Raw genomic sequence first — 15,271 nt, 5'->3', positions numbered from 1 at the left:
CATTTACTTTTTGATATATGTTAGCAAACTATTTTGAAACTCTAAGTTGTGTCATTATGCAAAAGAATTAGAAATGTGGGATTTTCAAATTAACTAGTTATCAAAGAAATATTAGAATGCATTTGATTTGAAATGGGTCCAGGACTTTGTTTCAAATCAATATTGCTATTTAGTTAAAAATAATAGGTGAATTTCCTCATTTTTCAGTGATATTTTAGTGATAAGAAAACATGACCTTCTGAAACAACACTAATGATTTTAAAATTTCAAATGTTTTTCTGTTTTTTATTTAAGTGTATCTCAGTGTGAGAAGTATCTTGGTTAGATGCAAAATATTTGCTGATTCTAACTTGATGTTGTATTTTTCTTTAGATTGTTTGAATGGTTGTTGGTTCTTATTTAGTGGTCAAGAGTCTCCAGCAAAAAGCTGATGGGCATGCACAGATACTGAATTTATGCTTTCCCATCTTCATGTCTCTATATAGTTAGAACTCTTATATTCATCAAAGTAGATGAAGTCACAAATACAACACTAAATGTTGCACTTTTATGGTTGTGTACCTTCATTAATATCCTAATTTTATTTTTCCAAAATTTATTAGAGACTTGTTAAGGCGAATCAGCCTCTTTTTGCAAAATTTCACATGAAAATTTTTGTTAAACATTTTATTTTGAAATAAGTTCAAACAGAAAGATTGCAAAAATAGTACAAAGAACTGTTATGTAATCCCTGCTACCCACCAGCTTCCCCAGATGTTAACCTCATACATAACCACAGCAATAATGACCAAAACCAGAAAATTAACATTGATACAGTAATGTTAACTCCTCTACATACCTAATTCAGATTTCATTAATAGTTCCACTAATGTCCTTTTTCTGGATGAGGATTCAATCTGGAGCCTCCACTTGTTGTCTTTTTTGAGTCTCCTTTATTTTGGGAGACTTTGTCTTTTTTTTTGTCTGACATCATTGCCACATTTCTTCCACTCTTTTGTTGAATGTTCCTCAATCATTTTGTTTGATGTTTCTTTATGATAAATTCAGGTTATGTATTTATTTGGCAAGAATACCATAGAAGAGATGCTGTGCCCTTCTCAGTGCGTCATGTAAGATGACACATGGTGGTAGCTCGACTTATTTGTTTTGACATTTTCATTTTTCATATATGGTACCCCACTGCTTAGAATGTCAACTTTTTGGCTTTGTGCATCTAATCATATTTATTCTTCAGGATCAACCTTTTTTGTGTGGTTTTCTTTATTTGTTTCAGTTCATCTGCTTTCTCATTTCCCTGAAATCCTTTTGCCCTAATTCTCAGTAAAACATTGACATAGTTATGGTGTGAAGGCCTAGGTTATCACATGGTTGTGACCCTGAACCACTATCAATTCCAGGAGTCCTCTCTGGTTTACTCTTCCTTGTGGTATTGAGATTTAATATACTGGTTCATTCAATCTACACAGGCTCCCAATCACCATGGGGTAAATAGTGTCAAAATTTAGCACTTAATTATTCTTATTTATCAAAAATTAATTTTGTATTCTAATTAGACAATAACAATATTAATATTATAACAACTATTATAATGACATAGACAAATAAATATTGTTAACAGTATGTTGATATGATTTTCTAATATAGACTTTAAATTTTCAGTAATTTAAGGTGAAGAGGTGAGGGAAAGATTGAGTACAGCTATGTTTGAGGAATAATTTAAAAGTAATTACTAGACAGAATTGCACTTAGTTTTTATGTTTACATACTTTTAAACATCAGTGTTAAAAGTAATTGTTGTTATAGAAGTGAAAATTATCAAAAAAGTATGACCATAATTAATAACCTCAATCTGAAAAGTAATTGCAATATAGAGAGATTAGTTTATGGTGAAATATCAGTTTTATTTAGCAAATGATAATAGGATTAAGAATATCTGTTCCTAGAATGAAACCTTTCTTTTATAGTCTTAATGACTGTGTCATTGAATTATTTTAAATTGTAAAACTGTCTTCTAAGAACTGAAAGGATGTCTCTAGTGATTAACTTAATATGTCCTCATTCTGTCCCCATGGTGTGGCAGACAGACACATGCTGCTTTCCACTTTACAGGTTGGATACTGGGGCATGAAAGCAGTATAATGCTTTGTTAGAGATGACCATATTAATTAGATACAGAGATAATAGAGACAGGATGGGGCCACGGCTGTAATTTACACTGTAAATTCTGGCAAACAAGATAGACTTTCTCATGTATGGAGACTTTGCCTATGCTGTCAGACAGCATGAAGTAATGTATATTTTAGAAATACTCTTTCAAAAAAGAACATTTATGTTTTGTTACTATGATGCAATGTGAATAAAGCCTTACTGAGTTTCACATTTCAAAGAGACTAGCATTGCTGTAGATTAGTGCCAGGGCAGAGAAATGACCCTGTTATGGTAAGATTGGGTCTTACAAGGGAACTTGTGTCATTAAGAGTGAGTTGTTCTCTTGTGGATGCTTTCTTCATGAGTTACTAACATGAAATCAGAAGGAATTATAGACCCTGGGGACTTGGAATATAATTTAAAGGTTTCAGTATTTACCTTTACCTGAAACATCATGTAAATCTGTGTTTACATGTGCTTGTAGGTGCACACACATGAACACATGATTTCATACCTCCATTTCTTGGTACACAACTTTTCTTTCTACTTGGAATGCCCTTTACATGATTTCATACCTCCATTTCTTGGTACACACCTTTTCTTTCTACTTGGAATGCCCTTTTTATTTTCTTTTTATCTCTAAGACACCTGTCAATTTTGTCCTCCTTGACGGTGAAGCCTCCTCAATCTTTTTAACCAGGTTGTTGCTTCCCTCTGTATTCCTAGAGCAGTTTGTCCCCACTGCTATATCATGCTTTTATTTGTTTGCTGATCATCTCTTTCCATCTTTGTAACTCTCAGTTGAGCGTGTGCTTTTCAAGGACAGGAACTGCCTCTTTCAATTTCATATTCTAGCATGTCTGCATATATTGGTTATGCAATAACTATTAAAAAATAAATATATAATAGTAAATATGTTTATACACTGTGCCTTGTTTTAAAAATGTATTTAACATGACATAAGAAATACAGCCAATTAGAAAGGAGAGGAGGAGGAGGATGGGAAATGTGACCAAGCATGAGCTAATATATGCTATGAATTTGTGTGTGTGTGTGTGTGTGTGTGTGTGTAATGAATATACGCGCATTTGCAATTACAGAGGAAACATATGTAGAGTTTACAATATACACTAAAAACTAGCTTGACTGATATTTGAGCAAAAAATTGCATCTTTTTAAATTTGGCCTTGGAAAGAAAGATTTCTTATTTTTCTAAGTCACACATTTTTGTCAACATATATCTGATGCTGAAGGGTTTCTCTGTGGACTGCTCATTAGTGTGTAGATTAGAACGTAATCAACATGCGGTAAAATATAGTTGTCTTAGTTAATCTTACTGCTATGAAAACAAGAATATGTAATATAACTGTATAGAGTACTCTTCAGTTCCTGAAGCATTATGATCTAACCCCTCATACCTGCTCTTTTTCCAAAAGCACATAGCCATGGGCTAGGAACACAAGAGAAGTGATTTGAAATAATAACCTCTTGGAATAAATATCTTTCAAATTAATGTGACTAAAAAGTACCTGTGAATTATAGCTTGTTCTCTAGGTGATCTGTTTGTGAAGTTTAAGTAAGCGAACACATTAAAATTGTATTCTTATTCTCCTTTTGGAATTAAATTTATGCATACCTTAAGAAATTTTTGGGTTGTTTTTCATATAAAACTCCTCTTGAATTTAATTCTCTACATGATGTATTTTTGGTGGAGGATTAAGCTTTATTTGCCATGTTGTTCCTTAATTGTTAAAGTAATATGGTCCTACATTCTGGGTAATTTAATATGGTGAAGCAGTCACTCACTGACAACTTTTCAAAGGAGGTGGGCCAGGATGCCAACCTATTTTATTTGGTGTGCCAGCCCATAGTGTTGTATGTTCCAGGAATTTGCTAATCATCAGCTGGCAAATGATTCACAAGGCAGGAAAGAGGACTTTTGATTGGTGGCCACTGACTCACCAGCAAGACAGAGCATGTTGGTGCTTCAAGCTTTGCCTTTTGGCATGTAGATCTCGCTGCCAGGGAAAGACTCGATGATGGCAAAGAGCCTATGTGCTACCTTTGGCATGTTTGCCAGATGTCGTCAGTGTTGTTCTTGATTTAGCAACTTTGGTTTAGCAACTGAGAACTGCTATGTAGAGTTGTGCCCTCTTTGGTGGTGAAGCCTCCTTGGTCCTTTTAGCCAGGTTGTTGCTTCCCTCTGTATTCTACTTAAGTTGAATCTGTTTGTCTGCCTGTTTGTCCGTTCGTCCGTCCATCCATCCATCCATCCATCCATCCATCCATCCATCCATCCATCCATCCATCCTTTGTCTGTTCATCTAATACTGTATTTAAGCCATCCATGGGCTAGAATTAACCTCTGAAAGCATTGTTTAGAATTCAGATTGGCAAACTTTTTCTGTAAATGGACAGATAGTAAATTATTTTAGGTTTGTAGGCCATGCTGTCTCTTGGAACTTCTCACCTCTGCTGGTTGTAGGGCAAAAACAACCATAGGCAGTTAGTAAATGAATGAGTGTTGCTGTGTCCCAATAAAACATTGTTTATTGAAAACTGCATGTTGTAGGATGCACACCCCTTGTTTAGACAGTGGAAGTATATGACTAAACATAGTTGTGTGCTACACAAAAACTTTTAAAAAGTGCTTTTAATGCTTATAAATTTTCTAACAGTGTATCTCTCAGGTTTGTTAGCTTAATTGTTATCTGCTTTGGGGTTTATCTACAAAAATAGTTTTATAGATTTAACCATTTTATTTATTCAAGCATATTGGTGATTTTAAAAAGATATTCATCTCTTTCTAGCACAGTTTATAGAAATGTCATTGGACATATGCAAAAATATAAGGAATAAAATATTCTACCATATCACTAATAACTGCAGCATTAAATTTGATAAATTTTACTTATAAATATGATTTAAAATAACTTTTTCACATGAAAACATGGCCCAGATAAATTTACTAAGTAGAGGGAAAAAAGGGAGACTGTAGAAGGGTTCTTAACAGTGTGTACAATATGATTCTATTTGCAAAAAGAAAAAAAGTTATATATATGTCTATGTATATGCATATTTGTATATTGTAAATATCTAAAAAGACTTTATCAATCAGGGTTTTTAATATTCAAACAGATGAGATCACGCCTGTCTAATATAAGCAGAAAAGGTTTATTGAAGGATGATAAATAGCTCAGAGATCTCCTGAGTGCTCAAGAAGCAGACTTAGAGGCCATATACAGAAGCAGTACCCTAGATTCCACTGCATAACTGGTTTTGCAAAGATTCCTCAACAGCTGTCAGTGGACATGAAATAGCAATCCGAATCATTGCTAACACTGAGCCTGGATACAAGGCTGCCTCAACCATTACCAGTACTCTAGAAGGGATTCTGGACACTTGCTGCTCTTTTGTGTCATTAGCTTCCAATTCAGTCTGGCATTTGTGCATATGATTGGCAGAACACATGTTTTGAGTCCTAGCTGCAAGAGAAGCTGAAAAAGTGAATTTGTGAACCTCACTTCTGTAGTGGACAAAGGTCCTTGCCTCATAAGGTGGAACATTTCCCAAATGTCAGAAGGCGATTAAGAAACCTGAACACCAGAAAGAATGAGAGCTGTTTACTGTAGACATCCAGGAAATTGTTAGTACTGATTACTTCTGGCCAGTGGAGTTGGAATGGCTGACTGGGGAGCAGACGGAATCTTTTATTTTACTCTTCTGTGCTCTTTGAATTAAAAAAGAAAAAAAAAATTGTATAACAATGATAAAAAGGACATGGGGAAAATGAACAAAAGGGAACAACATTTTTTCCTCACCATTTTAACTATAATGCTCTCAGATAGGAATTCAAGGCTTTCCAGCATAACGGGGCAATTCTATCAACTTCCTACTCAGTTTCATTTAAACATTTTTCTTATGATTTCCTCTCAAAATTCAGTCAACTCTATATTGCTTGAACTTGGTTGGCAGAGAAATCATGAATGGTTTTCTCTGGGATACTGTAGGTGGCTTATTCTTTCTTTTGGCCTGGCAGAGCCTATTCAGTTTATCTTTTTGAGTTCTACAGGATTCAGCTTTGAAAATTAAGGCGTCGTTAGCTGCTATGGTTGACAAAGTATTCATAAATGCAAAGTGCAAAAATAAAATGTACTTAAAAATTTGACCCTACTACATGTTTGTTTTTTAATTTTTTTCCAAACCGTTATAAATTTGTTCCTTGATAGAAAACTTGTCTGGGAACTTAATTCAGTTCAATAAAGTTTTAGCAGATATTAAAATATTTTTAACTTTAGTTTTTAGAATAGTTTTAGATTTACAGAAAAAGTGTGGAAGTAGTACAGAGAGTTCCCATATACCCCACACTTGGTTTCCCCTATTATTAACATCGTTCATTAGTCTGGTATATTCATTAACAATTAATGAACCAATATTGATACATTATTATAGGCTAAAGCCCATACTTTATTGTCTTAGTTTTTACTTAAAGTCCTTTTTCTTTTCCAGGATAGCTGATATATTTTATACATTTATATTGTATGTTTTCATCTGGTATGGTAATGCCATGAAGCTGTATAGTAAATGCTATTTCTCTTACAAATAACTTGGAATTTAGGGGAAGACTACATAAAGCTTCGCCACAATGAGTTCCTTCTATACTTTAATGCACAAATGTCACATGAGTGAAAATAAGTAACCTTTCATTTTTTTCTCCATTTTGTGTTCAGTGGAACAGGTTCCTGTAGAACCGTACAACATCCCTCTGTCCCAGGCCGAGGTCATACAGGAAGGGAATGATGTTACTCTAGTTGCCTGGGGCACTCAGGTCAGTGACACGTGTACCCACCAGTAATGTTCATGTTGTACTTGGAAGCTCCTATTTTTAATCACAGTACTATGAAGAATTAAAAACGATGTTTTCCTTACATCAAATTTAGGTCTTGTTTGGTGCTACACCTATATCTGGTTCTCACTGATTTCTCATTGAATGTGAGGTGCTTATTCAGTCATGTTAAAACGTATCTTGTTTTCAGAAACATATTAAAAACAATTTATTTTGCAGCATGTTTTATCCTCACTACTTGTTGCTGCACTTGACATACTATTTCCTTTTTCATCTCATCCTCTGCCATCTCCCGTGATTATTTTGCTAACCATGTGGACCCATCCAGTGGTCCAGCCTCAGAATTCTACCTTTCTCTTTCCAGTAAACCTCACCACTGATTTACCTCTACATTCACCAGCGCTTGTTGTTACATTGCTCTGTCTTCAAGCATTTAAGCTCATGGCTCTTTTTCTCTGGCCTTCTATCTCTTCTTCTCTTCTTTTAAAGAAACAGTCAGTTGTTCTTTTTTCTGTGTACAGGAAATATTTGTTTATTTTAGAAAATTTAATATGGTAGTATAAAGAAGATAATGCAAATCAATTGCAATACGACAACTTCCTCCTCTCTTCACTTGAGTTTTGGCTCGGAGAGATATAGTCCTCATGGTTTCTCATTTCCAGTGTGGGAAACAATTTTAACCACATCCTTGTCATTCTCAGCTTGTGTCCTTGCTTCTTTTTAATAGGAAGTTAGAATGTATTAGATACTAACTCCTGTTCATTGTTTTCCCTTTATACCTATCACTTCTTCCAGTCATTTCCTGTTTTCCTTGTCTTCAAAGGAGAGGTGTCTTCTTGTCATAGCTAATCTGTTTCAGATTAGATTCCATTTACTTTCTCCAGGACTGTGATATTCAGTTAGTCTCTCTCTCTCCTGCATTTTCTTTCCATGTCCTTATATTAAAAAGGTATGTATCTCTTCGCTATCTAAAAAGTACCTTTTCCACCATACTTTTCTCTTAAATACCAATATATTTCCCTCCCTTATTCACACAACTAGAACAATTTCTACCACCAGTATTTAATTCCTTAACTTCCAGTGATCTTGTACCTTATGAGTGCTATTCCCACCAATTCACTAAACCTATTTCTGCTAATATCACTAACCTTCTAATTGTAAAATCCAACCCTGTCCTATATTGCTATGGTATTAATTCTGCCCTTTACTTCTCTCTACATGTTTTCCCTAGAAACTTCACCTGCTCTTGCGACTTTATTTACCTCTGTGTGCTGATATCTTTGGAATCAGTATCTGTGGCTGTGACCGCTCTCATTATCTCTTAGAACCTCTTTCCAACTGTTGTCTAGACATGTGTTTTTTTTTTTTGTGGAATAGGGTGTTGAACATATCTAAAACAAATTTAACAATTCTCTATAAAAATCAGTTCCTCCTACTTTAAATACTACCTCTATTAATGATGTCAGAACTCAACTAATGATGTAGGCCTGAATCTCTGTAGTCATTCTCTGTATATTTTTCTCCTTATTTCAGGTTCATGTGATCCGAGAAGTGGCTTCTATGGCTCAGGAAAAGCTTGGAGTGTCTTGTGAAGTCATTGATCTAAGGACTATACTACCTTGGGATGTGGATACAGTTTGCAAGGTATGGATATAGTATTGATCGAGTGTCATTTCCTTAAGATCTTGGGTGAACTTTGTTGGATATTTGCGAAGAATTATTTTGAAATTTTGAGCTTTGTGAACATTTTTGATTGATTTAAAAATTTAAATTTATACCATGAAAGAAATTTATGCTATGTAATAAGCTGAATGCAGGAAATAAATCACATTAGGTTTTTCCTCCCACAGTTCTCTATGTTTAGAATATTATAAAACGGTGTCCTTCATATTGCCGGCTTGGGTTGAGTTTTATGAGTAACGGAGTAGTGCAAGTAACCACAGAGGTCATCTTTGTTTTTAACTTCTGATTGGTTATGGTTTGATCAGTGGGTTAATATAGTCAGATAAATGTTTTGGTTGAATTTTCACTTGTCTCTTCTCCAAAAGAGATGGAGATGGAACATTAAAAAACAAACAAAAAAAACCCCCTCTTTATATAGCCTTTATACTGTAGATCATATTTTGAATATTATGTTGTGGGATTTTAGCTGCTCTGATTTTTACTTTTCTAAGTTTCTTCTTGAACTTTGGCCAGATTAGGTTGATCTTGTTTCTTACTATTAATAGGATTGATGTAGTCCCCTCTCAAGAATATAATTTAGTTCTCATATACTGGGCTATAAGTGATATCTTTCATATCAATGTCTAGATAAAGTGCATCTACTCCCATATTGGTATAAAGTAAGGTTAAGCTCTTTTTTTGTAATGGCTTTATCTACTAAAGTTTAGGTAACATTGCATGTTTTTTTTCTTGATTTGTTGCTATAGCAAATGAGTTGTAAGATCTTGAAGTATTTTACATTTATTATTTTTAAGAGCTTTGGCATTCTCATAGCTTTACAAGCCATCTCTTACCTTAGTTACATAGAAATAATCTGCAGTTACTACTGCTCTAAAAGTATAGCATAGACAGTTTTTAGGTGAAGATTGTTTTAAAGTTTAGTGGAAGATTTAAGATTTGGTATAGTAAATGTTCCGTAGACTCACTTGACACCATCTAAACACTTGACATGGTTATAGATGGTTTCAACAATATTCTAAGTCTTTATATTTGTAGTTTCCATAATTAAGAGCAGAATTTCGGTTTGAATTATTCTTAACTGAATGAAAGTAATGCTTTTTGCAGGCATTTTAAAATAAATTCAGACACTGGGTTTCTTTCAACTATCCAAGTGTTCCAACTCATGGTTAAAATGGAGCTGATATACTTTGCCCAAGAGTGGGCATCTGGTTTGCAACACGTATCCCCCACTTATCTTGGAGTTGATAATATGAATGGTATTTCTGCGTGGAGATATGATGTTTTGTCATGGTACAGTGGGGCATACTGATATATGGTCAAGGCAAGTATTTTTAGAATCTTATTTACGTATTAATACATTCCAAAAGCATCTGTAGTAGCTCATGACAGAAACAAACAAACAAAACAAATAACACTCTAAGTTGATAACTGTGAAAGCAAAGTAAGGAGAAGTAAAGGAAGAAAAAAGAGGAAAATTATTTATATCTGTATTAATTTGCTTGTGTGGACCTCCTCCACTTTATTAAGTCTACTATTTGCATCTTTATGTGACCCTGGAATGTAGATACTGTTTCCTTAGGACTCTATACTACTGGAAAACTTGAAAGAGGAGAGTAGAGACCTCTCCTGAATGAGAAAGTGATGTAGCAAACCTCTGCCTTGTTAGTGTCATCGTTTTAGTTTTGTGTTGGGATGCTTTTATCATATCGTTTTTCTGGTTGATGATCCTCCAGTTATGACAATGAAAGCCAGCTTGTCATTTCTTGATTACTTTGGGTCTATTTGTGACTCTCTTCGTTGGTCATCACGGCACATCTACTGTTTTCATGTGTCAAAAGAGAAAAATTTTTGATTCTTAGCATGTTTTCTAGGATTTAGAGATGGTTTTAAAAAAAAGGACCCTACAACCAAATACTCATATTAAAAATGAGATTTTTTTTGTTTGTTTAACCATAGCTAAGCTTTTATTCTTCATCTTTATGAATTCTGTAGTAATCAGAAGTTATGTTTATTATCTTTTTTGGTTAGTGCTGTTTTATCAGTTGTTTTTATCTTATAACAATTAGATCCCTTAGCTTTATTAGTTGTTAAACTCAGTACCAAAATGCATCTTTTGGAATATCTAATCAAGAAAAGCTTATTAAAGGTAAAAATGATATATCGAACATATATATTAGTATACTATGCATAGTAAAATGATTCTGGAACAATTGAGAAATTGGTTAATGTAATCTGAATTAAGCTATGTTTTTAAAACATAGTCATACTTTTTGCTTAAGCCTTGAAGTGTTGTTTGAAAGTTAAAAGCCTAAGAAGTTACTTGGGGACAGACAAAGAAGCAGTTATTTTTATTTTTATTTTTTGAATGTTGCTGACGGAGAGTTACAGGTCTAAAAACTGTAGCTCGTTTTAATTCTGAACTTGATATTAAAGCTGGAAGCCTCTGAAAATCAGAATAGAAATTCTTAAGTTTGAGATGCTTAGGAGACAAGAGACTTACCTTGGGGACAGAGACCTACCCTGTGGGTTGGGATGGAGTGGCTTAAAAACATCAGCAATGAGTGTTGAAAGCTCTGAAATGAGTGATAATTTGACATTGATGATCTGAGGCTGCTTTTTACTTGGGAGAGGGGTGCCAATTTAGTCTCAACTAGAAGCTGAGAATCTAGATATATAGAACCCGTATTTCATGGGGTTGTAATGACAGAATTGGAAACTCAAGGGGTCTTAAATACATAGTCATTCTTCCTTTTCAGATATTTGCCAAACTCTAAAGATATCTATGGTGGGAGCTAAGCAGAAAATGCCTGAAAAGCTAAGCCATCACTTGAAGCAGAAGTGACAAAGACCAATTATACTCTCAATTGAAAGTTATGGAATCAGGTCTTATGATTAGAGACAAACCAAAAGTACATCGAATCTTTCCAAACCCGCAATATAGCCTCTACTCCTCTCAGTTCCATATTGGACTAATGTAACTTACCTTCTCTATCTGCCAGGAAGAACAAGGAATCAGTTTTCCCATCTGGAGTTTCGATAAACTAGCATTCAATAAAAAGTTGCTAAGTGTATGAAGAGACAGGACCATTTGATCAAAAACTAAGAGAAAACATAAATAATAGAAAGGAGAAATACAGGTGATCCAGATATGCGAGTTAGCAGACGAAGACTTTATCATGATTATATTTAGGAACATAGAGAAAAAGGGAACAAAAGAGGTACGAAAGTGGAAAATTGCCTTAGAGAATTGTGTGTGTGTGTGTGTGTGTGTGTGTATCAAACATTGTAGAACCAAAGAAAAATACTTGACAATAAGAACTCAATGGATGTGTTTACAAATATATTGAAGTGAATAAATAAATTATAGTATTTATAAACTAGAAGGCAAGTTAATAGAAAATGTTTAAATTGAAACATAGAGAAAGAAGTGGACTAAAACAGATAAGAGCATAAAATATTTTTGGGATTCTGGTCAAAAGACTTGTCTTATATAGAATTTGATTTTTAGAAGGAGAAGAGAAAATGAGTTGGTTAGAAACAATATCTGATTTTTTTCTCATGGAAGTTTTAAAACACCAACCCATGTATTCAAGAGGCTTTGTGAGCTTATACAAAAGATGTATTCAAAGAAAACCACACCCACGTACACTATGGAATGACATCTTAAATTACTGAAGATGCCAACCTAGAATTCTTTACCCAGTGAAAATATCCTTCTAAAGTAAGAAGAAATAAAAATAGTTTAGGCAAATACAAGTTGAGAGAATTTATCACCAGCAAGCTTTCACTAAAAGAAACAATGTAAGGGAGTTCCTTAGGCAGCAGGAAACTTATACTAAAAAAAAAAATCAGGGAGCCTTATGTGGAGTTAAAATATTATTTTATTGTAGGATTATTAGTGTAAAATTCTTATAAGATTATAAATCAAGGATGGATGTTGTAATTTCTATAGGAACAAGTGAAATAATAGTGATGGTGTGCATATCCAGCAAGTTAAAAACGGAACTACAGATTAATAAAAATATTTAGTTAAAAGAAACAAATGTATGTACAAAAACAGGTGTGTCAATAGAAAACAGTAAGATGACAGGTACAAATACAGGTGTATGTTCATAATTAAATACAAAAGGATTAAATAATCCTAGTAAAAGTTTTAACATTGTCAGACTTCATGTAAAAATAACAAAAACATGCAGCTTAAAAGAGAAATACCTTAAATATAAGGATGCAGAACTGTTGAGAAGAAAGGGATGGATAAAAGAAAGCTGGTCAGTTATACTAATTTCAAATAAAGCTTTATGGCCAGAAGCATGGCTAGAAAGAAAGAGGAACATTTTGTAATGCTAAAGGGATCACACTGCAATGCAGATGTCACAATCTTAAATCTGTTATGTCCTCAGTTGCAAAATACATAAGGCAAAACAGACAAAACATAAAACTAAAAAGATATTTAGACATTTCCTCAGTTACAGTGGAAGACTTTAAGACGCCCCTCTTAAAAGCTGATCAAACAGGCAGATAAAACCAGTAAGTATATAGACAATATGAACTGTTATGAAACTTGTTCTAATTGTGCACCCAACTATGCAAGAAATTATTTTTTTAATCGAATGTGTCAAAATTGACTAAATGCTGGGATATAAATATAACTTTAACAAATTTCAAAAGTCTGAAATCATTTAGAGAATGTTCTCTGACAAGACTGGAATTCAATTAGAATTGAGGGGAAAAAAAATCAGGAAAAGCCCCAACTTCCTACAAATTAATTTGTTTGAATAACCATGGATTATAAAATAAAGTATAGTAGAAATTAGAACATTTATTAAACTGACTGGTCTTGAAGATGCAACATATCAAAAGTTTCAGAATTCAATTAAAACAATGCCGAGGGAAGTTTACAGCTATAAAGATATGTATATTTAGAAAACAAATATAAAGAACAACAACAAAAAAATAATAATATGAGTTTCCAGCTTCAGAAAGAAAATTAAGCCTAGAGAAGATAGAAGAAATGAATTACTAAAGAGCAGAGCAATCAGTGAAAGAGAAAATGTGTAGAAGAAAAGTTTAATAAAGTAAAAGCTAGATCTTTGAAAGGTCGGAATACTTGATAAACCTTTAATAAGACTAATGAGAAAAACGAGAAATACAAATGACAAATATCAGGTATGAAAGAGGAAATTACAGAAGATCCTACTGACAGCAGAAAGGTAGTAAGAGGATGTAATGAACAATTTTACAAATAAGTTTTGGGTGAAATAGAGAAGTTTCTTGGAAAATACAAATATTTCAAAATTAATTAAAAAAATAGAAAACCTAGAAAGCCAGATATCTATTAAATAAATTGAATCATTTTTATTAAACCGTATTCAAAGAAAACCCTAGGCCCATATGGCTTTACTGGTGGAATCCTTTAAAACACAATTCTTATGCAAACTCTTACAGAAAGTGAAACCAGAAGGAAAACTTCCAAATTCTTTTTATAAGGCCAGTATAATTTTCATATCAAATCTGTTTATGACAGTATAAAAAAGGAAAATTATAGGCAAATTTTATTTATTAGCAAAGATACTAATATCTGAAACAAAATATTAGAAAATCAAATCTAGCAGTATATACGAAGACCAAAGTGTGAGGGTTTATTTCAAATATGTTAGGGGAGTTTGATATACACAAACATTCACAGAGCAGTTGATGCAGTTCTCCATGTTAACAGAATATGAGAAAAACAATCTTATGAATATTTTGATAATACAGAAAAGTATTTGTTAAAAGTCAATATCCATTCATAATTAAAATTTCTTAGCAACCTAGAAATGGGAGGGAATTTTCTTAATCTGATAAAGAGTATATTTATATTTTGTTTTACAGCTATGAGTAGCTAGCTGTAAAAAGCCCACAGCAAAATTATATTTCCTAGTGAAATTTTGACAGCTTTTCCCCTGATATCAGACATAAAGGCAAGAGATATAAAAATCATATGGATTGGAAAAGAAGAAGTAAGTTTTATTTATAGACAACATAATTTGTATATAAAGAAAACCCAGTAGAATCTACAAGGAAATTATTAGACTTAAGTGAGGTTACCAAGACTCTTGGAAACAAGGTCTTCAATATGCAATATACAATAATCAATGATTTTTTATATACCAGTAAGAGACAAATAGAAAATGAATTTAAGAAATCGATAATATTTAAAAAAGCGTGAAGGAGAGGTATGGGTTGCTGGTAAGTTTCTTGTTCTAAATACTGATTATATAGTTTCAGTTTTTGAAAATGTGCAGAATACTCATTTTGTGTGCTTTTTTGGTATATTATTATACTTTGACAGAAAGTTAGAGAAAAAAAAAAAAAAGCACTGTGCTCCAGTTGCTTAGTTTCCTAGGATTCCTATTATAGTGGGCCTTTTTATAGGTTCCTGGAGAGCTTTGGTGTGCTCTAGCCTAGAGGAGTTTCTTTTGTCATTCAACTCTGTCGGTGCCCTTTGTTCCATTTCTCCTTGTGATCCAGCTCTGCCGCCACCCTGATGCAAAACAAGAGCTCCTAAGTGGAGCTGCGATTCCAAAGTCTTCTGAGGAGTAAGAATGGTGGTTA

The 15,271-nt window shown here is 33.4% G+C and overlaps 1 protein-coding gene across 1 annotated transcript in view; it reads left to right on the top strand.

Moving 5' to 3' along the window:
• Positions 1–15,271, top strand: part of BCKDHB (branched chain keto acid dehydrogenase E1 subunit beta) — a 178,520-nt gene that overhangs the window by 52,394 nt on the left and 110,855 nt on the right. Inside the window, 2 exon segments of the mRNA XM_006926359.3 lie at positions 6,879–6,976; positions 8,528–8,638. Of these exon segments, the coding sequence (XP_006926421.1) occupies positions 6,879–6,976; positions 8,528–8,638 (209 nt within the window).

The sequence above is a fragment of the Pteropus alecto genome, unplaced genomic scaffold, assembly GCF_000325575.1.
Source record: "Pteropus alecto unplaced genomic scaffold, ASM32557v1 scaffold7, whole genome shotgun sequence".
In the NCBI taxonomy this organism is placed as follows: Eukaryota; Metazoa; Chordata; class Mammalia; order Chiroptera; family Pteropodidae; genus Pteropus; species Pteropus alecto.
The sequence above is the reverse complement of the archived record's forward strand: the minus strand, read 5'-3'. Positions and strand labels throughout refer to the sequence as shown.